This window comes from Ursus maritimus, unplaced genomic scaffold (genome assembly GCF_017311325.1).
Source record: "Ursus maritimus isolate PB19 unplaced genomic scaffold, ASM1731132v1 scaffold_4, whole genome shotgun sequence".
NCBI classification, from domain to species: Eukaryota; Metazoa; Chordata; class Mammalia; order Carnivora; family Ursidae; genus Ursus; species Ursus maritimus.
Window position 1 is genome coordinate 69,788,872 of NW_024426552.1, and position 22,452 is coordinate 69,811,323.

At 46.1% G+C, this 22,452-nt stretch overlaps 1 protein-coding gene across 1 annotated transcript; it reads left to right on the plus strand.

The window, feature by feature from the left end:
- Positions 1-575: 575 nt before the first annotated feature.
- APOD (apolipoprotein D) lies at positions 576-17,877 on the plus strand. Its single transcript, XM_008708344.2, has 5 exons — positions 576-765; positions 4,629-4,770; positions 10,931-11,052; positions 14,246-14,334; positions 17,405-17,877. The coding sequence occupies exons 2-5, from the start codon at positions 4,648-4,650 to the stop codon at positions 17,638-17,640; spliced, it is 570 nt and encodes a 189-aa protein (XP_008706566.1). The 5' UTR covers positions 576-765; positions 4,629-4,647; the 3' UTR covers positions 17,641-17,877.
- Positions 17,878-22,452: the final 4,575 nt, after the last annotated feature.

Here is a 22,452-nt window from a genome sequence, read left to right on the forward strand (position 1 = left end):
TGCAGCTGGGAGGGGCACGAATGGTCTGGAGCCAGCGGCTGTGCAATATACCTTCGGCATTCTCAGCTCTTAGCCCCAGCTCTTTCCCAGCTGCTCTCTCTCCTGTACACCCAGCTCTGGCGGAGACAGAAATGACAGCCTCTGCTTCACAGCGGGGAGACTAAGACTCAGAGAAGTGGGTGGCTTGCCCAGGCTCACACAAAAAGCCATTTCTAACTCTTAACCTTCACCCCGTTGCCTGAGCCTCGTTCCAGGCCAGGGACCACATGGGGTAGAATTCGTGCTCCATGTCAGGAAATGAGATTGTTGATTTTTCATTTACGCAAATATGAAAAATAAATACCAGATGCTCGAAAACATGTTGCAACTCATCTTACTGGAACTTAAAAGTACATTCTGACTGGGAAAATTAAATTAGAAAATCCACACAGCAAAAAAAAAGATGTTTTGAATGAAATGCACTTTGTCTTTCCCCCTCTCTCACATACACACACACACAGTATCTCATTGTTTCTTTTGCAGGGAGCAGCTGTGAAGGAAATTGGGGGAGGGAGATGGACAAAACATCCCATCTTTGTGTTTGGTACAGAGCTAAGCTTTTAGGCCAGCCTTCCTGAACGGGAGGGGGTGTGGCATGCATTAAAATTGAACATCAATGACCCAATGAAGCTTATAAAATAGCTTGGGAGAAGCCAGTCAACAAGAGAAGGCACCCCAAATTGGATGAGTTTGCATGTGGGAACTGCCTTCATCTTGACAAAAAAGGTACGTCCTGTGGTTTTATTTTCAATTACAATGAATGATGCTTAAACTAGAGAGTCTTGGCTTTTAATTGCCCCCTTTTCAGCTAAAAATAGTGACTAACACGATGGAGGGTTTGTGCCGGCTGCTTTGCAAATTCGGTCTCATTTTTCCTCAAGCACCCTTGCAAGGTAGATACTGTTCGTGCCATTTTCAGATGATGAAACTGTCCCAAACAACAAGTCTAAGAGAAGACTGGGGTGCCAACCCCCTGTTGACTCATTTCCAAGTCTTCTGCTCTTCTAGGCTGTAGAGACAATAAGGAAAGTCTCCCTACACCAGTATTGTCCTAGATAAGTTCTCAGGGAGTTGTCACCCACATGGGCGCCACAGTAAAATTAACTGAAACGTGAACTGGAATTCATCCTGTGACCAGAAAATGCATTTAACAATATGGTACAAACTATTTTCCCGAGAAGACATGCTTTCTCGTTAGATTCAACGGCTAAATGGGTTTTTTAGACCCATTTACTTGTGGAAATGTATTTTGCTTTATCATGTGACATCTAAAAATCTAGTCCCTAATGATCTGCAGCTCTTTGAAATCAGGGACTATGTCCTCACTGATTCGCAGGCGAGAAAGAAAACAGGCTCCTAGGAGACCTGGTGGAAGTTAAAGTTTTGGCTTCAGGGCTTCGCAGGGAGTAACCTGGTTATGTTAACACCATGGAGTACAAAGAGGATGTCAATGCAGGACCGACAGATAGGGTATCCTGGCGATACAGTGTGGGGCCCGTTTAACATACTGAGGCCAGGGCTTCTCCGTGGGGAACTTCAATGAGTGCGAGTTATCAGTTCACAGAGTCAGTGCTGGCCCAGGGTGGGGGCACTACAACCTTAGTAGAAGTATTATTAAATAATTTAATATTTAGCTAAAATAACTTTTATTTTTTTAAAGATTTTATTCACTTATTTGACAGAGAGAGAGACAGCTAGAGAGGGAACACAAGCAGAGGGAGTGGGAGAGGGGGAAGCAGGCTTCCCAGCGGAGCAGGGAGCCCGATGTAGGGCTTGATCCCAGGACCCCGGGATCATGACCTGAGCGGAAGGCAGACGCCCAAGGACTGAGCCACCCGGGCGCCCCTTAAAATAGCACTTAAATTGTATTTATTTTTAAAATATGTAAACTCCCTTCATTAAGGCAATCTTCCCATTAGTATTAGAAGATGATGCAAAAATATAGGTCACACATACCCAAGTCCACAGGTATTTGTTAATAATGTGATTTACCTCTGCTGCGGGATGGGGTTGAGGTCCCAGAGGGAGGGCCTCAGGCCCATCGCCAAGAGGGTTTTTGGCATTGCACGGGAAAGAATTCAAGAGCAAGCCATTAAGAGAAAGGGACAAAGATTTGTTAACTATAGAAAAAAAGGGCTACCTCACAAAGTAGTGGTCCCTCCTCCCAGTTGAGGAAGAGGACACCCCTTTGCCTCTAGTAAAGGGTTTTATAAGTTTTTTTTAATTAGCTAACCATGTAGGGAGGGGCTCACTCCTTAACTTTGGGTTGATCATTGACATTGGGTGGTGAGTTTTTCCATTGTTTTAGGATGGGGAAATTACCGCAGGGAGCAATTTTAAGAATGTCTGATCTTTGTGGCTTTTACTGCCAGAGGGAGTGGGGTCTTGTGGTCTTCCGTGAGTCCGATTTTGTGTCTTTTTATGACTTGCTGTCTCTTAGGTTAAGGGTCAGCCTAAAACCAAAATGGCTTTACTTTGCTCCACTTGTCTCCCGAGTCCTCCCCTTCCGAAGGTGCTCAGCAAGTGCGGAGTGAACTAGAATGGGAGGGGCCTGGAAAAGAAACTATGGATGCCATCAACCCTTTCTCACACAAAAAGTTTTAAACGTAGGAATAAAACTACTCCAAGAGGAGAGGCATCTCTGGAAGAGATGCGAGCAAGGGTAAGAATTAGCCTTGCTCTGAAATCCTCCTACAGAGCTAAAGCACGTGTTTCAGCCCACAATAGAACACTTTGTAATGAGATAGTTGTCAGAGTAAGACAGGGAACTGACTTTTGGTGTAACTGTCACACGGTGAAATGAGGCTCATCGAGGTTACAGAGGTGGGTGTTTCCTGAAAGCCACCAAAGGTGGTGTGCAGAAGGAAACATGTCCCAGGGTCGCTGCAGGAGGGACGGCTGGCGATGGCCCCTGAGTCCCAGCTCTCTGCCCCTTCTGGCACTCAGCTTCCCATCTATACCCTTGGGGGGTTGGGGGCGGGGTAAAGGACCTCTCAAGTCCTGCCAGTCTGGGGGGCCCTGTAGAATGTGCGTAATGTGCGACCATCCTTTGAGGTTGGATCTTCTGAGCAAGGCACTGAGCTTGGAGCCTAGCGAGGGTCAAGAGTAGAGCTCCATGGTTCTAAGAATTTCTTGGAGATGGATACAAATTTTTGTCAGTTCAGGCGATTCCATCATCTCCCAAAAGGTTGAAAGACAGGTGTTGTTTATGGGTGGTAGGAGCTGATGGGAGATGGATTCTCAGAGAAGGTGGGGTCCTACCACAGACTTGGCTTGCTCAAGGGAGGCTCAGCAACCACGCCGCCACCACCATCCCTGGCTGGCAGCTTTCCTCATTATGTAACTGTTCCTTTGAAAACGGAGCAACGAAACCTCCAGAAGAAAAGCTATTGATTATTAAAGGTTATTTGGAGATTTAACCATAATAACGTGGTTATAATTATTCCTGTTATGACACATCCTTTTAAACGCTCAGATCTGAGAACATTTTGCGTGCATTGATTCAGTGCTGTTCATTGCAGGGAGAAAGGCAAAGAGCTGGAAATAGCTCCTGTGTGGCTCCAGGCAAGGAGTGGGGGGGGTCACACAGAGGAGAACAGGGCACGAAGCTGGGAAGGGCACTTGGGCCCAAACGCCTGTTGCCAGCTACTGGGCCTCCTCTAGTTAAATGCACATCTATGTCCCTGACAATGCAACTAAAAAATAAATAAGAATAAAAATAAATGCACATCTATGAAAAACAACCCCAACAGAAGTCCAAAGAGGAATTCAGGAAACAATGATTTGCTTCTGTTTTTCATTTTAACAATAACTAGCGTTTATGAAGCATGTTCTCTGTCAGACACCACCATAAATGCTCTCTCTGCAGCATCTCATTTAATTCTCCCAAAACTTCATGAGGTTGGTATGATTATTATTCCCACTTAATAGACCAGGAAGCTAAAGTGTGAACTGGACACAGTTATACTTAGTCTGTGCAAAGCCCGCATTCAAACCCTGTCGGGGCGACTCTGGGGTTCCCAGCCCGTGGCTGCGCGGTCAGGTCTCAGGCTTACTCCTGGGTTGGTGAACAGCCCAGCCAGGTGGGGCAGGGGTGCGGGGTGTGGGTCAGGGAGGCATTTCTCTTATGAATCCCCTAAGACATTGAACGTCGTGCACAGTTTATGTTCATCTTTTTTCTCTTGCATGATTCACTCGACAGCCTCGACCTCCCCCTTTGCCTACCCCCGCCCCACACTGGTTCTCTTCACCAACATGTCTGGACTGTGCCTGACACTGCCAGGTTCTGGGGGTGCCCATCCTGGAAAAATGCATAATTGGGAGGGAGCAGTTGCAAACTAAATCCAACGAGCTCCAACGCCAGGCAGAGTGTGCTCTCGTGGACGTACAAAAGGGCTGCGGAGGCTCCCGGGGGCAGAAGGCCTCCCAGCGCCATTGATGATGGTGACTCAGGTGGCCCTGCAGGGTGACTGTTCCAAGGAGGTTCAGGGGAAGGTCCCCAGAGAGGTCCCCAGAAATTTTCCCCTGGTGACTGCGTGTCCTCGGGAGGCTCGGAACGACTCGAGCTGCTTTGTTTCTCCTGACTCCAGGTTCCATCCAAGCCCCAAGATGGTGACCGCGCTGCTGCTGCTTTCTGCGCTGGCCGGCCTCTTCAGTGCTGCAGACGGACAAGCCTTCCATCTCGGGAAATGCCCGACTCCTCCAGTGCAGGAGAATTTCGATGTGAACAAGGTGTGGTAAAAGGCTAACCTCCTATTTGTTTTGCCTCCCATTTGAATAAACATCCTCCAGGCTCCAGCGTTAGTCACTGCCTTGAGTGCCACAGCAGGCCTTGGGGTGGGTAGGTACGTACCCTATTGGGGGATCCCCAAAGCAGACTCTGAGGCAAGAACTGGGGAGCAGAGGAAGCCCCGTGGGCACGTGGGGAAACGGACAGAGAAGCAGAACAGATACAAAGGACGTCCCTCAACGGCAACACTGTTAACAACAGGGCTCTGTCCTGCTGGGGATCCTCTGAGGAACCGTGTAGAAGGCTCCTCAGATTGTCCCACGGAGGGATGTGAGCGGGCTGTGGGCATTCCCGTGGTGCGGGCAAAGCCTTCCAGCAGCGGGGGAGGCGTGGGCTCAACGGGGTAGCTGGCGGCGTGCGTGGGAGCCGTCCTCGTGGCGGAGGGGAGCCCAGCTAGGCTGAGAGGACATGGGCAGTCCGGGGGCCGCAGCAGCTCCAGGGCTATTATCCGCATTCTACGGGTGCAGAAGCTCAATGTTAGACGGCCCATCCCCTCCCCAGGTCACCCAGCTAATAAATGCAGAGTGGGATTCAAAACTAGGCTTCGCCACAGGGTAGAACACCCACGGGCTCCTCACACAGGGCCTAGAAGAAGACAGAACTCTCCCAAGAGGCTTTCTTGTTCCCTGCACTAAAAAGATAACAATATAATCAGATGCCCCATATGTGGTTTTTCTTCCTGGGATCAGGCCCAGCCTTACTGTGTATGCGTGTCCATCTATCCACGCAGGGAACAGCGGCAAGAGGCAGCTATTGGATAACATGAACGGCTTCCATTGCCGCGAACTCGTGCCTAGAATCTCTCTCTTAAGACATTTTCTCATTAGTGGGAAATATGGATCTTTTTTAAGAGGCAGTACTTGTGGTGGGTGATATTAAAATTGTTATCAGTCGCTCACTCCTCACTGCGAATGAGTGTGGGGATGGGACCTCTTAGGGGATGGAGTAGGAAGAGGAGTGAGGGAAGAGAGCTCAGAGCCTGTGGGCTGTGGGGAAGGAGCACCATCAATGGAGAGTCACCCAGGGGAGGCAGGGAGAACAGTTCACATTGACTTACTCCGTTACTATTACGGGCTGGTCCCTTTATTCAGGTAACCCTGCTAAGCCGCAGACCTTCCAGAAAAAATCCAGGGAATTTGAATTATAGTTCAATTTGGGGATAAAAATCCCAAGACACTGAAAATTATAGTTGATCTATATTTACAAAAGTCCTTTGAGGAATAAAGCGGGATGTTTACAAAAGTTTTATTGAAATATAATTCATATACCATATCATTCACCTGTTTAAAGTTCACTTTCAAGGTTTTTTTTTTTTTTTTTGTATAATCACAGAGGTATGAAACCATCACCACAATCAATTTTAGGATATTTTCATCATCCCTACCCATAAACAATCACTCTCCATTTCCCCCCCACCCCTCCCTGCCCCAGGCAACCAACTCTCGGTCTCTATGAATTTGCCTATTCTGGACATTTCATAGAAGTGGAATCATATGGTATGTGGTCTTTTGTGACTGATTTCTGTTACTCAGCATAATATTTTCAAGGCTTAGCCATATTGTACAATGTATCTGTGCTTCATTCCTTTTCATTGGCAAATAATATTCTACTGCGTGGATGATGCCACATGTTATTTATCTGTTCATTGTTTGGGTTGTTTATCCTTTAAACTATTAGGAATAATGCTGTTATAAACATTCATGTACAAGGTTTTTGTGTGTTTGTTTTTGTGGGAGTTTTTTTTTTTTTTTTTGGACATATATTTTCAGTTCTCCTGGGCATAGACCTAGAAGTAGAATTGCTAGGTCATATGGTAACTCCACGTTAACCTTTTGAGATATTGGCCAGACTGTTTTCCAAAAGAGCTGCATCGCCATTTTACGTTCCCATCAGCAGTGTCTCACACCAATTTCTCCATATCTTTGCCCACACTTGTTATTATCATTTTTTTGATTATAGTCCTTAAAATTTTAGTGGGCACGAAGTGGTATCTCATCGTCGTTTTGATTTGCATTTCCCTGATGGTTAATGACGTTGAGCGTCTTTTCATGTGTTTATCGTCCATTTGTATAGCTTCTTTGGAGAAATGTCTGAGTCCTTTGCCCATCTTTTACTTGGGTTATTTATCTTTTAATTATTGAGCTCTGAGAGTTATTTACATGTTTTAGATACAAGTCTCTTGTCAGATACAGGATTTGCAAATATCTCCTCCAGCCTGTGGGTTGTCTTTTCACTTTACTGATGCATTCTTTGAAGCACGAAAGTTTTTGATATTAACGAGGTCTAATTCATCTATCCTTTTCTTTTGTTGCTTGTGCTTTTGGTATCTAAAAAATCATTGCCTGGGGCGCCTGGGTGGCACAGTGGTTAAAGCGTCTGCCTTCGGCTCAGGGCGTGATCCCGGCGTTATGGGATCGAGCCCCACATCAAGCTCCTCCACTATGAGCCTGTTTCTTCCTCTCCCACTACCCCTGCTTGTGTTCCCTCTCTCGCTGGCTGTCTCTATATCTGTCAAATAAATAAATAAAATCTTTAAAAATAAATAAATAAATAAATAAATAAATAAATAAATAAATAAAAAATCATTGCCTAATGCAAGGTTATAAAGATTTATTTCTAAATTTTCTTATAAGAGATTTATAGTTGTAATCCTTACATTTAAGTGTGTGGTCGATTTTAAGTTAAGCTTTGTGTATAGCGCGATACAGAAGTCCAACTTTATTATTTTGCCAGTGGCTATTCAGTTGTCCCAGAACTATTTGTTGAGAAGACTGTTCTTTCCCCCATCAAATAGTCTTGGCATCCTTGTTGAAAATCAGTTGGCTATATGTGTAATAGTTTATTTTTGGACTCTCAATTCTATTCCATTGTTCTGTATGTCTATCCTTAGGCCAGTGCTTTACAGTATTGATCGCTATAGCTTTGTAGTAAGTTTTGAAATTAGAATATATGAGGCCTCCAACTTTGTTCTTCTGGCTACTCTGGGCCCTTTGTATTTCCACATGAATTGTAGGATCTGTTTGTCGATTTCTGCAAAGAAGCAGAGTTGGTGTTTTGTTTTGTTTTGTTTTGTTTTGTTTTTATGAAGACTGGACTGAATCTAGATCAATCTGGAGAATATAGTCATCTTAACAATTTTAAGCCTTCCAATCCATGAACATATGTTATCTTTCCACTTACTCTTAGGTCTTCTTAAATTTCTTTCAACAATTTTTTTTTATTTTTCAGAGTATAAGTTTTGTGTTTATTTGGTTAAATTTATTCATAAGTATTTTATTCTTTTGATGTTATTGTAAATGAAAATCTCGTGTTCATTCTAAGTATAGAAACCCATTTGATTTCTGTATATTGATCTTGTATCCCTCAACCTTGCTGATTTCATTTATTAGTTCTAACGGTTTTTGTGTGTGTGGATTCCTTAGGATTTTCTATTACAAAATCATGTTATCTGCAAATGGAGATAGTTTTACTTCTTCCTTTCCAGGATTCTTTTTTCTTTTCTTTTTGTTTCTTTTTTTTTTTTAGAGAGAGAGAGAGGGAGAGTGCACGTGTGCACAAACACGGAGGGGCAGAAGGTGAGGGAGAGAGAGGATCCCAAGAAGGCTCCACAATCAGTGTGAAAACTGACTTGGGGCTCAATCCCACAAACCCCAAGATCATGATCAGAGCCAAAATGAAGAGTCAGAAGCCCAATCAACTGAGCCACACAGGCGTCCCTCCAGGCTTCTTTTTAAACATTGCATTCTCCTTATGTGGCTAGAGAAACAGACCCAAACCATGAAAGGGCTTTCACAAAAATATTATGAAATTATAAGAGAGCATGACACGAAAAGCAATCTTCCACCTCTGAGTTTCCTCTTTTCTGGAAAATTATGCTTCTTCGGTTTTAATTGTGGAGCACTGAAGTCACCTTAACAATAATAGAACTATTTTATTTTTTAAATTTTTAAAAGATTTTATTTATTATTTGAGAGAGAAAAAGAGAGATTGAGAGAAGGAGCTGGAGGAAGGGCAGAGAGAGAAGCAGACTCCCTGTGGAGATGGGAGCCCTATGCGGGGGGCTCCATCCCAGGAACCTGGGATTATGACCTGAGCCGAAGGCAGGCACTTAATCGACTGAACCACCCAGGCGCCCAATAATAGAACTATTTTATATGTTCTGTATAAAGTGAAGCTTTTTTTGAGGATGCCTGGGAAACCAAATGATCTTTAACCTTATTTTTTGGTGCTTTAAATGAATGTTAATTTCAGTGCTTTTAATTGGAAGATGTGCTATAATAAATAGTGGAAAACTTATGTCATAAACCCGGGGGGGGGGGGGCGGCGGAATATATTTGAGCAAAGAGCCATGTGACTGGAGCAATACTGCCCCCTGTTTGCAGGACACTCTCAGTTCAAATTCTGACTTTTTTGAAGATGAGCGCATCTCTGATTTTCCTTTGCTGAGTAATACATTTTAAAATTTCTAAAATACTTTGAATTAATATTTTGACTAAGTAAATATATTCACATGGTTCAAAATTCTAAAGTACCAAAGAACATTCGATGAAAAGTTTTTCTCCTACCCCTGTTTCCCTACTACTCCAGTTTCCCTCCCTAGTAGCAACCAGTAAAAACAGTTCATTGTGTATCTTTTGGGAGATAATGTATACGTACAGAAATACATATATAATTGCAGTAGGCAGAACAATGTCCACACCCTGATCCCTGGAACCTCTGAATATGCTACTTTCCATGGAAAAAGGGGGATTTTGCTGATGTGATTAATGTTATAGACTTGGAGATGGCAAGAGTGGCCTGGATTATCCAGTGGGCCCAGTCTAATCACTGAAAGCAGAGACCCTTCCCCAGATGTGGTCAGAGAGGTGTGATAACGGAACAAGAGTCAGAGAGATGTAAGGTGAGAAGGATCTCACCCACTTTTGCTGTCTCTGAAGACGGAGGGAGGGGTTCACCAACCAAGGAATGTGGGTGGCCTCTAGAATTGGACAAGGCAAGAAGACAGAGTCCTCTAAAGCCTCTAGAGTCTCTGCCAACACCTTGATTTTAACCAAGCTCACCTGATGTGCAGAACTGTGATGAACAGAACTCGGAGGCCATAGATTTGTCTTGTAAGCTCGTGGTAATCTTTTATAGCGGCAATAGAAAATGGATGTGATAACCTTTCCCCCCATTTCCCCACATACTCTGTTTTTCACCCAGCTCTTTTTCCATTAAATGTATCTTGGAGATAATTGCATATGACTCCTTTAAAAGAGGGTATATAACATCCCATTGTATGGATATGCCATCATTGACGACCCAGGTCCCCTACTAATGCTCACTTAGACTCTAGTTTCCTGTCTTTTGTTCTTAGAAATAATATTATAACAAATAACCTCATATAAGCACTCTACGTGTTTTCAGCCTTGCTAGGTAATTGCCAAATAACCCTCCCATGAAGTTTGTAAACTGGAGTAGTCTCCATGCAAGGCAATGCATGGAAGCATGAAAATCCCTGTCTCCCCTCGCCCTCACCCAGACCGTTGCACACTTCCTTTACCGTTGACTCTGTACACGAAGTTACGAACTGAGACCAAGCCCCCAGTGGAAGAATGATATCAGTCTTCTAACTTCTGATCACTTGCCAAAAGCCTTTGTGACCAGCTCCCTGTCTGGGGTCGTATGAGGAGAATTCAACCAACTCTGGAGTCCCAGGTCCCCACAGTGAACATATCTGACTTTGAACACAATTCAAAGATGCATCACAGAACCATCAAATCCTTGAGATGGTACCTTACATCACCTGGACTGCTCGCTCTCTTTTGCAGAGTCTAGAATTTCACATAGATTTCGGCTGGAGGGGCCGCTGACAGCATATCTAAATAAAGAGCACTTTAGGAATAAAATGTGGCATTCGCCCAATGCCTGCACGGCCAATTCACTTACTCTCCTTTGAATCAATATCTTGCTCAGTTGCTGTCGGGAACAATGCAGCCCATTTTGCTTGGTTTCCCCAGGAAAGGGCTCTGCTCTAAAAGACAACAATAGGGAAGACTTTGCAAGTCCCCAGGGAGCCACAGAGTTTTCTCTACTTATTTGTTATTATTGTTATCTCTGCAGTATCTTGGACGATGGTACGAAATTGAGAAGATCCCAGTGAGCTTTGAGAAGGGAAGTTGCATCCAAGCCAACTACTCGCTAATGGAAAACGGAAACATCAAAGTGATAAACCAGGAGCTGAGGTGAGTGGCTGTGGTTTCAAAAGCAGCACAGTCCTGGAGCCAGCCTGCAGAGAGCTGTCCTGGGGTGACGGGGTGTCTTGCAGTCTAGTTCAGGGGGGATGCAGATGGGGCTGGGTCTACACTGACTGCTCACAGCGGGTCCTGAGATGGAAGCTGTTGGCGGGTGGAATGGTGGGGACTAGAAGCCACTCATTCATTTGCAAGACCACTTGCCGAACATCTTACTGTATTGTGTCCTCCCTGTGCGCACTGGGGACCTGTTGTACGTGTACTCCCTGTGAAAGTCACTAGGGACTCAACAGGAATCCAAAGTGCAGGGTTCCTGCTCTCATTGCAAAATAGACACTCTGGTAGCAAACGACAGGGGGGACCTTCTCATCTGATCTCCAAACCAAGAGAAGCCCTTTCTAGGTTATCTACTGACAGAGGACTATCAGCTCTGTTCGAATCCTTCCAGGAACTGGTTGCTCATCACCTTCCGTGACAATCTAGTCCATCTCCAGACAGCTTGGACTATTAGACACATAGTCACACTCTAGCTTATATGAGCAGGATAGCCTGTAGAAGTATACTTTTCTATTACTGAGGGCTTCTAACGGATTTCTATTTGATACAAAAATTCCTACTTTAGAAAGCAAACATAAACTTTAAAAAAGCCTCAGAAAGGGCTCCTTACCACCTTCCATCAACAAAGATAAAAGCAACAATAAATGATAGTAACAAATATTAAGCATTTCCTATGTGCAGGGCACTCTTCTGTATGTGTGTGTTTACATGTGTGGACCTATATGTATGTATATGTAAATGAGTATACATATTCATTTAATGCCCATAGCGACCCTGATGTAGGTACTATTATTAACCCCACTTTTCTAGATGAAGAAACTGAGGTACAGAGAGGTAAAGTACTGTGCCTAAGGGCCACGCAGCTTATAAGCAACAACAAGGAGATTCAACCTGGGGAGAAGTGAGATGGGGAAGAGGACAGAGGACACGTGAAAGGAAGGCTGGGGGTGAAGGGTTGACCCTCCTGTTCCCTGCAGGATCTGAGAACAGTGTTCAACTCCAGGAACACCACCACAACCCAGCCTGGAAGTTACTCAGCCTCAGAGAGGCTTTGTGTGGCCGTCCTATTATCCACTAAGCTTCCTGTGCGCCAGAACTCAGTGGGGGGACTCCCTGGCCCTGCATGCTCCTAGAAACAAAGTAAGAATCTTAAGGGCCTGTAAAGAGAAAAACAGCTCATTTTAGAGCCCAGGAAGGGCTACAGGGTTTGGGATGCCGGCACCTATCTAAAGTTGCAACGACTTCATTTCAACTATTCTGTCCCATTCTGTCACCAACAGTCAGACAATGACACAGATCCCCAAACCCGTGAGAGTCTTCGGATTGTCCTTTGGAGCTGGCCGGGAGTCCTCTTGAACTGTATCCTGGGTATTAGATTGCTCTGCCTGCAGGGTCACATCTGTTTAAGGTACAAGGGCACGTGGAGGAAGGTTTGCTAGTGCCGGAGAGTGGTATGGTTTCCTTTCAGGAGTACTGCAGGATGGGCAGAGCCCCAGCACGGGGTCCGAGCAAACTACTCTCAGCAGGGCCAGAGAACTTGAGGGCCAAAGCAGCTGGGAGCTGAAGGGCTCAGGCTGGGGAGTTAGGCTGCCCGGTTTCAAATCCTGGCTCATTCAGTTACTAGCAATGTGATCTTCGGTGAGTCATGGTCATTCTCTGAGCCTCAGTTTCCCCTCTGTAAAATGGCAATAATCATAGACCCTCCCTCCATAGGCTTTGTGAGCATCGGATGAGGTAACACGTGTAAATCGCTTGGAACAGTGTTCGGTGTGGAGTAATCATTTAATAAATACAGCCTATTCTGCGAATCTGCTGCTGCACTTGAAAACGCGAGTGTGTTTTTTTCCATGAACAAACTGTGAGTTGATGATCAGAGACCAGTGTTTTGAAAACTGTTCTGGACAAAACATAAATGATGAAGGAAAGGGGAAAAGTCTGTTGAGAAGAGGCTGGTTGGTTGCTAAGCAACTGGAGGCAGATGGAAACGGACCATCCTCCTGTCTTCCCAGCTGAGCCCCAGGTGACAGCGCAGGGCATGGTCTGCAGCGCTACCTGATGACGAGCAGACGCTGCGTCCAGCCGCATCGGAGTCATTTGCCATCCTTCCTTACCTGCTGCTCGTTGTCTGGTTTCTGGGACGTCCATCACCACTAACCGTAGCCTACTGACTTTCTAACACACGCTGTTTCGCTAGCTTTAGTGTGTCTGCCCCTTGAGTGATGAAAGCGCCGCTCCTCCGTCGGCTTCCTCGGAAGAGCGCTGTGCTATGCGAGCCCCTCCTGCAGCGCGTCCCCAGGCCTTTTCCCTCTCCCCGAGCTCCCCGGGGTCATTGCACGGTCCCCGGAAATGGAGCCAGCTCCCTTCAAAAGCGTCACAGTACTTCATCCGATCTAAGCCCATCGCTTTTAAGACACATCACCATTTTATAAACCACTGAGAAACAAATGACACTGCCAATTGTGAGTGTAAGGTGGCATTCCGTGTAAGATGTGCATTTCTGCACACTTAACGTCCCTGGGAATCACAAGTGTTTCCTCACCGCCTGCTTTACCAGGCCCGTGTCAAAATCCCCCACACTCAGCAGAGGCTTGCAGGACTGGACAGGGCTGTCAGAGCTCAGGGGTATGAGCGCCTCTACGGGACAGATGAAGTCACGTGATGTCACGGAGCCCCCCCCCCCCCAAGAGCAGGAAAATCTTGCACATCGCCAGACTTTCAGTAATCACAGCGGTCCTTGTCTTTTTCCTCATTCTCATTTTTAAAGAAGCGAATCTTCTTCCTGTATTGGGTTGTTTTGTTTGTTTGCTTTTCCCTTCTCTTTTACTCCCTCCCTCTGGAGTCTGAGAGCAGGAAATGGCCTTGCAGGACTCAAAAAACAGCCCTCAACGGCAAGGGCCTACCACGTTATCCGGCCCTGGAGCATTTCAGTTGTTGCTTCTTAGCACTCCAAGGTCGTCTTCCTCCGCTTGGTCTGAGACAGTGACAAAGAAAGGGGACAGAGCCTTCCTAACCAGCAATCACAGGCTTGGCCCCCTGGTCCTTAGTGTCATGAATCTTGCCTTTCATTGATTTTTGGCTTCCCATGAGTTAAGGGTTTTTTTGTTTGGTTTGTTTTAACTCATTGCAGATCTGATGGAACCGTGAATCAAATTGAAGGTGAAGCCACCCAGGGCAACCTTACGGAGCCTGCCAAGCTGGGAGTGAAGTTTTTCTGGTGTAAGTATTCACTTCCCTCGGGAGGTTTCAGGGGTAGGAGATATGTAAACCAAAGACTAGAGCCCTGGGTTGGACCACTCCTGTCACATGAGTGTCCCCTGTAGTGACTTGATACATAATTATTTGTTGAGCACCTGGTCCATGCCAAGCTCAAGGCTAGGCGCCGAAGCTGCGGTGATGAGCCAGGCAGAACTGGCCCTTGTGCCCGCGGGGCTCACACCCCACTGTGGATACTGCTAAGTACCCAGGCGACTTGCCGTAAAACTACCACCTTTCAATAGAGGAAGCTCAGACGGCAGCACACAGAGCATGAGCAGAAGGAGACCCAATCCCGTCGTGTTTCCCAGAAGGAATGGAGGCCCGAAAAATCCGTAGTTAGTAGTAGTTAGTATTGGTATTGTTAGCAGAGCAACTGATATGTGCAAAAGCTTGGAAGCAAGAGATGACAAGAGAGAAGGTAGGGTTGAGCCCTGGCTCTGTATGCCACTTTCTCGCCACACTGTGGGGTTCCCTGAGGGATATTTGATCACGGGCATTTGCCCTCTGAGCTCTGGGCTCACTGAGGAATGGACACAGGCAACAGAGAAAGCACCAAATATTAGCTTTACTATTGATATAGACACACTGGAGAAGCCAGCTCAGAAACGTGAGACTTTCTAATGCCTAAAGTGCTCGAGGGTCCCTCTTGCCACCCAAGTCGCAGACACTGAAGTCACAGCTGCAAGAGGAATCACTACCACCCACCCCCCCACCAAGCCCCTAGAGGGAGGCAGAGAGGAAGCTCTTATTTTATACACCAAGATAGGAATGCTGGGAGATAAAAATAGCTCTGCCTGCACATGTGACCATGGGCAACTAACTTCACGTCTGCGCCCGGTATTGTAAGGGTAAAGGAGATGTCACGTGCTCCGCAAGCTGTAAAGGCTTTGTACATGTCAGTTTCTCTCGTTTATTTCCACAAATAAGATAGTCAAAGTGCAAAAAAGCTAGATGATGGAGGCAAGGTCACTGGACTAATTAGAGGCAGACCTGGGACCAAAACGTAGGACTCCAAACTCTCAGTTGAGGGATGGGGAAGGGAGGCAAGGCCAAATATTATGTGCACAACCTTCTGAAGGGAGCCTGCAACAGGAGCTAAAAGAGCAGGGCAAGCAGAGGAGGAGGGGATTTATTCCGGTGGAGGGGTCAGATGCTTGCCCTGGGTCTTCCAGGGTGTGTGGGACATAATGGCGAAGGCTGTCCCAAATGCAGGAATGATGTGAGGGAGGCCTGGAGAGAGAAGCCCAGAGGATGGGCAGATATATGGAGCATGAGACAAGACTGAGCAGAGCCTCAAAAGCCATGTTCATGGGTTGAGGTGCCTCCCGTAAGCAGTAGGAGGCTGTCAGAGTTTTCTAATAAAGAGACATGGAAATGTTCTTTGCTAAGAGGAAATGTCTGGGTAAGTGAGTCTTGAGAGCTAGACCCTGTGGGAGGGAGACAGCATGTGAACGCCTGGTTGTGTGCAGGGGGGGCACGATGCCATTGCCAGAAGAGGTTGGAAGACATATTTCCCCCAGACTACTCAGGGCTGCAGAGTTCTCGGTCCAGCTGGGAACATTCCAAGCAGTGGAAATTCACAGAGAGCAGATATAGAATGAATACAAGCTCTCATGGGTGAGCCCGGCAGGCAGGCACCAACAGTGCTAGAAAGGTAAGTCAGAAACAGCACTCAGTGTGGGCCCCATAGCCTCGTATAGGCTTCGGTCCACCAGATGTCCTCTGAGTGTCCTTCTGTTCTCATGTTTAAAAACAGACAGAAAGTCAGGGAGAGGAGGGACCTTGTTGGGTGGTCATCAGGACTAGCCCTCTTGTGTTATCCTAATGACCAGCTGGGTCCTTGACACCCAGCCAAGCTCTAACCTCTCACACACTGCCTTCTTCCACGTCCACCTTCCCATGGTCATTCACGAGTGTTGAGATCTGGTTTGACTTGGGAAACAGAGGGATTATTTTTGAGTGGAGGAGGTGGGATGCTTGAAACCCAGGAAAGCAAACCACACATGAAGGCATACGTGTGCTAATCTTTTGTTCTTATGGGATCGGCACACAGCTTTCTCCCATTTGGGTTCATTTGCCACTTAACTTTAACAAGATCTAAGGCTGTGGAGGTAAGTTCATAGAGGAAGTTTCTGGATTCAGATGGAGAAGGTAAATCCTCCTTCTCTTTTCATAAGGACCCTTGAATGCTGAGTTTTTGATACTTTGCAGATGTCAGTCAATGAATCTTTATAGGCCCTTCGTGAGGAAGAGTTTATAACCTGTTAACACCTGATTTACCATATTCTTAAGAACAGAGGACCTTTTGAAGGTCACAGAGAAAGAAAAACAAATCAACATTAGTCCTTAATTCCTTCCCTAGGCAGATTCTAGAGGAAGCTGGGAAGTACAGACTTGGAAAAGCCTGGGGCCTCTGGCCTCACACATTCTTTTTTTTAATTTTTTTTCCTAAAGATTTTATTTATGTATTTGTCAGAGAGAGAGCAGAAGCAGAGGGAGCTGCAGGCAGACGAAGAAACAGACTTCCCACTGAGCAGGGAGCCCAATACAGGACTCGATCCCAGGACTCTGGGATCGTGACTTGAGCCGAAGGGAGACACTTAACCAACTGAGCCACCCAGGCGCTCCTCACCTCAGTCTTGACTCCACTTATCTAAGTGTTGTCTCCATTTGTACTAGAACTAAGTGCAGCCTGTTAGTCCAGGGGGTCCAACAAAGCCCCCACTACCGTCGCCTTCTGCAGACCGACCTGCTACCAGGGAGGGAGGATTGAGAATGATGGCTCTGAGCTCTGGGTGCACATTGGAATCACGGGGGAGCCTTCAAGGGTCCCAACCACCTCCACATCAGAATCTGGGCAGGCCTGGAGGGGGTGGCCTAGGAGTTTTCAAAGCTCCCGTAAGATTCGCACATGAAGCCAGAATTAAGAAGCAGTGTTATAGGAGAACTAGGACCCTGGCTTCCAGGATCCTGGAGATGAAGGTTCCTCTTGCCCTGGTCCCTCTTAACACTGCCCTCCTCTGGTTCTCAGTGATGCCGTCGGCTCCATACTGGGTCCTGGCCACTGACTACGAGAACTACGCCCTCGTGTACTCCTGCACCACAATCGTCTGGCTTTTTCACATGGATCATGTTTGGATCTTGGGAAGAAACCCTTATCTCCCTCCAGAAACGGTGACCTATCTAAAAGATATCCTGACCTCTAATGACATTGACATCGAGAAAATGACTATCACAGATCAGGTGAATTGCCCGGAGTCACTGTGAGAGGCTCTAAAGGGAACCTGCATTCACTCTGTGTTACTTCTTTCGCTTTGCTTTCCCCCACTCCCACCCCACCCCTCATAGAGACCAACCAGCCACAGCAAACGGTTGCAAACCCCAGAAGGGAAATTTGACAGCAGAAGCCCGTGGAGAGAAAGTCAAGGAAAGTTGGCCCAAACACTTAGCCATGCACCAGTCTGTGACCTTACCAGTCTAATAATAAACTTGTTGCTGACCTGCTGTGCTCACAGTAGATTCTGAATTGATTATTGTGGGGTTTTAATTACAAGCTTCTGTTTGGAGATCCTTGAACAGTCCTGTTGAAAGATATGAAGCAGTGCACAGCTTAAAGGTAACAATCCTTTTCTGGAAGGGGAAAGCCGATAGCAAAGGCCTATGACGGGTGGCCTGAATCCAGGTATCCCCATCCTGCAGTGGGCAGTCCTTTAGGGGGAATCATGTATAATTTTTGAGTCTCTGACAGGCAGTTTCTTTGAAGTATTTACTTTCTCATCAGGAGGTCCTCAGAGTCAGGCTAACATAGCAGACCATCTTAGGGTCTGTGCAGGAGAGAATCGATAAGGGAGAGGACTATGGGGATTTTTTTTTTAATTAATTTTGGGAGGTCTTGCATTCAACTGGTATTTACTGAGGCCCAGCTGCATTCCAGGCACTGAACCCTTGTCATCGCACAGAGGCTCACAGACTAGCGAGGGAGACGGAGCAGTACAGATGCGAGTATAGTCCAAGCTGGGGAGTGCCGCGGTAGCAGCACGTGGAGGGGACCGCCGGCAGCTCCGAGAAAGTCTCAATCCTTGCAAGACATAGGGGCCCACAGGGTCGCACAGTCACGCCTCTGGGTGTCCCAACTTCAGAGAATCGGGAACCACCTTGAGTTTTGTTCGTTTTTGGTTTTGTTTACATCATGACTTTTAAAATCAGAAAGACCTCAGACTTCTCCTCCTGCAATTTCACTTAGTTCACATCGCAGTTGTGACCTACCAGCGCTTTGGGAAATGAAGACAACATGAAGCCATCTGATTATAGAGTTTTGCTTTTTCAGCATGAGCATAAGATATGAATTTCCTTGAGTGCTAGAGACTTTTTAATGCTTTATATTAAAGGTTACCAAAATCCCAAGCATCTTAAGGGGTACAGTTTTCCTTTTACTAAATAAATATGACCTCAGATTGTAGCTTCCAGTTCGAAATTCCTAAAGTCTGAAAACTACCAGGCAAAAAGACGGTAAGGGGGAGGTAGGTACTGAAGGAGAAGACCCTCTCCCCAGCTCTGCCTGCCAATGTGCCCTGCGCTTTCTCATGCCGCCCACCCGACCAGACGGCACTTGGCTCCTCAAATACTGTTACCCCTAAGAGTTACCGGCCTGTCTCTTATCTCATGGTACAAAATAAGTTGTGACTGCGTTCCTCTTAACAGCTGTCTGGTAACATCAAAGACCGTGAAGGTGACCACAGTTGGTACCTTTTACAGTGTCTTGCCCGACACATAGCCTCAAAGTGCGTATGGGAAGGAGCTGCTGACTGGATGCATAGACGGATAGACTGGAGTTTCCCAGTAAAGGAAAAGGGACCTGTGAAGCAGATATCAGGGATGACTAAACCAGAGAAAAACTTTTGGGAATCCAGTGGGAAGCATGCAGGCACCAGGTAGCAAGAGGAAACCAAGGGAAAAGAACAAAAAACCCAAAAGGGAGAGGAAAAGAAGGGAAGTGGGAAAAAACAGCAAACTAGAGACAGTAGTAGAGAATAAATCCCCATGTATCTATGGTCGGCTCTAACAGTCATCAACATCTCACCAATCTGGTTTTGCTATCCTCCAGCTCCCCCCCCCCAATATTTTTGCTAGAGGGTTTGAAACAAATCCCAGATATCACATCCCTTAGTTTGCCTATAACTGCCTACGTACAAATCTCTAGCAGATACAGGTACTTTTTAAACTAACAAACAAAAAAGTAAGGTTATATGTTATATCCTGAAGGTGCTCAGAGAATGCAATTTCAATGTGATTGAAAGATTATTTTATGTAATCCAGATGAAAGGGAAGCAGCATGCACAAAAATGTTCATCACAGTTTTACTTGCAGCAGCCTCCAAACCAAAAGGAGCTAAGCTGAAGCTAACACTGACAGCAGAGGAATGGGATCATACTGGTGGGACTTGACGTAGCGTGCGTTCATTGAAGTTCCTGGTTAGGAAGACAAGGCAGCCACGAGAGAGCCGGTGCCGGCCGACCCAGGCGCCTTGCTTGGCGTGGGGGGCGGGGTCCCTGCGCACAGCCGGGCTGCCTGCAGAGCGGGCGTCTGGAGCCACGCCCGGCTGGACCAGGACGTGCCCACCGAAGCTGGTGACCGCCAATCCACAGGCAGAGCAGGAACGTCCGACTCTTGCGGCCTGAGTCGACAGAAAAGATACATGAGGTCGATCAAATCAGGACTTGACTTTAAGAGATCTGGAGAGGGGATGGTTGAAAACCCTGGACCCTGAGGTCATGTTGTTTGGGGTGCCCATTGTTGGTGACGCACCACTGAAGTTTACGAGAGCGTGCAACAGAATGCAGAGACGAGCAGGGACCCCACGCAAGGCCCCTAACAGAGCAGCTCCGGTAGCTGACGGCTTGCTGGGTCCCGGCTCCAGTTCCCGTGCAGCTTAGCTGTCTTAGGCTCTTGTCTCGGGATTTGTGCAAGATTAGCCACACACACACCAGGTTTTTTTTTGTTTTTTTTTTTTTTTTTTTGAGGTAACTTGACTGAGTGAATGTTCCTTGCAACCAAAATAGCACTAAGACAAAAGTGTTCACATAATGTTGAGTGAAAAAAAGAATGTACCATTGTATCTATGCTATACTTACAGTCACATGAAACGAAGGCACAGAATCAGGGACTAAAAGTGAACAGAGAAAATGAAAGCAATTAATGTGTTAGAGTGCTCGAATTACAAGGTGATTTTCCCCTTTGTAATTTTTGCTGTAGGTGTTTGTAGTGTAGGGCCCAAAACTACAGACCCGAAGACTTCCTTCTCATTCAACCTGACCCTCTGGCAAGTCTAGCACCAAGCAAGAAATGGCTTTTTCTTCTAGTAACTACCTCAGACTTTCAGGCCTTTCTGGACTGTTCTCCATCCCACCATAATCGCAATACGTTTGAGATGATGGTTTGGTGTGTGAATATAGGACGTGTTACTAAAGCAATCTTTATTTACTACCAACAAGGTCCTCTGTACACGTCTAGGAGACATGAAGGAGGATAGCGAATAATTTAGAAAGTTTTTATTTGCACAGTTGTCTAAACATTATGTAATTTTATGAAAGATTTCCCCCAAAAAGCAATCACTTTCACCTTGATAATTATGACAAACTAAAATTTTTAAATATTGGAGGGTCTTGTTTGGTTCTTTTAAGATTTATTTATTTTCTTTTAAAGAGAGAGAAAGAGTGCATGGTGGTGGGGTGGGGGCAGAGGGAGAGGGGAGAGAGAGAATCCCAAAGCAGACTGCCCACTGAGTGCAAAGCCCATCATGGGGCTCAGTCTCAGAACCCTGAGATCATGACCCGATGCTTAACTGACTGAGCCACCCAGGTGCCCCATGTTTTGTTTTGTTTTTCAAGTAGGCTCCACACCCAGCATGCAGCCCAACGCAGGGCTTGAACTCACGACCCTGAGATCAAGACCTGAGCTGAGATCAAGAGTCAGACACTTAACTGACTGAGCCAGCCAGGCACCCCTAAATATTTGTTAAATATGGTCAACTTTTTAAAAATTTTTATTTAAATTCAACTAATTAACATATAGTATTAGTTTCAGAGGTAGAGTTTCGTGATTCATCAGTGGCATATAACACCCGGTGCTCATTACATCAAGTGCCCTCCTTAATACCCATCACCCAGTTACCCCATCCCCCCACCCACTTCCCCTCCAGTAACCCTCAGTTTGTTTCCTGGAGTTAAGAGTGTTTTATGTTTTGTCTCTCTCTCTGATTTTGTCTTATTTTATTTTTCCCTCCCTTCCCCTATGATCTTGTGTTTTGTTTCTTAAATTCCACATGTGAGTGAAACCATATGATAATTGTCTTTCTCTGATTGACTTATTTCGCCTAGGATAATACCCTCTAGTTCCATCCACGTCATTGCAGATGGTAAGGTTTCTCTTTTTTGATGGCTGACTAAGATTCCATCATACACATGTACCACATCTTTATCCACTCATCTGTAGGTGGACATCTGGGCTCTTTCCACAGTTTAGCTGTTGTGGACATTGCTGCTATAAACATTGCGGTGCAGGTGCCCCTTCGGATCACTATGTTTGTATCCTTGGGGTAAATAAAATACGGTCAACTTTTATGCTAAAATCAGTATCTTGACTAAATACCAAATATGAAATTAAAATGGGCTCATTAAGAGTCAGGTACCGGGTTTCAGCAAAGCAAGTGACCTGAGTGAGCTGGCAGTGCTGAGCACCGTGGGGGGATGGGGTCTAGCGCTACTCCCAGCCCCGGGCGGGTCAGCGGCTTACCCAGCAGACCTCCTGCCCTGGCAGGCTTGTCTCCTCACCCACATGTCACTGGAAGAGCTGAACTAGATGAGGTATCTCCAAGGACCCTCCAGGTCAAACATTTATAGTTCCATAGTTTTGTACATGATTAATAAGCTGCGATTTTTGCTGAGAAGGAGAAAGGACCTACACCTCNGTAGGGAAAATGAGTCATAAACGTAAATGATCAACTCTTTGCGTTGTTTTGCGTCTTCTTCTAATCCTAATCAAAGTGCACAGGTGCATACGTGTACACACTTCACTCTATTT

Coding starts and splice junctions, on each gene's coding strand:
- APOD (XM_008708344.2), top strand. CDS start 4,648: ATGGTGACCGCGCTGCTGCTGCTTTCTGCGCTGGCCGGCCTCTTCAGT. Junction 4,771..10,930: donor AGAATTTCGATGTGAACAAG/GTGTGGTAAAAG, acceptor TTATCTCTGCAG/TATCTTGGACGATGGTACGA. Junction 14,335..17,404: donor GGGAGTGAAGTTTTTCTGGT/GTAAGTATTCAC, acceptor TCTGGTTCTCAG/TGATGCCGTCGGCTCCATAC.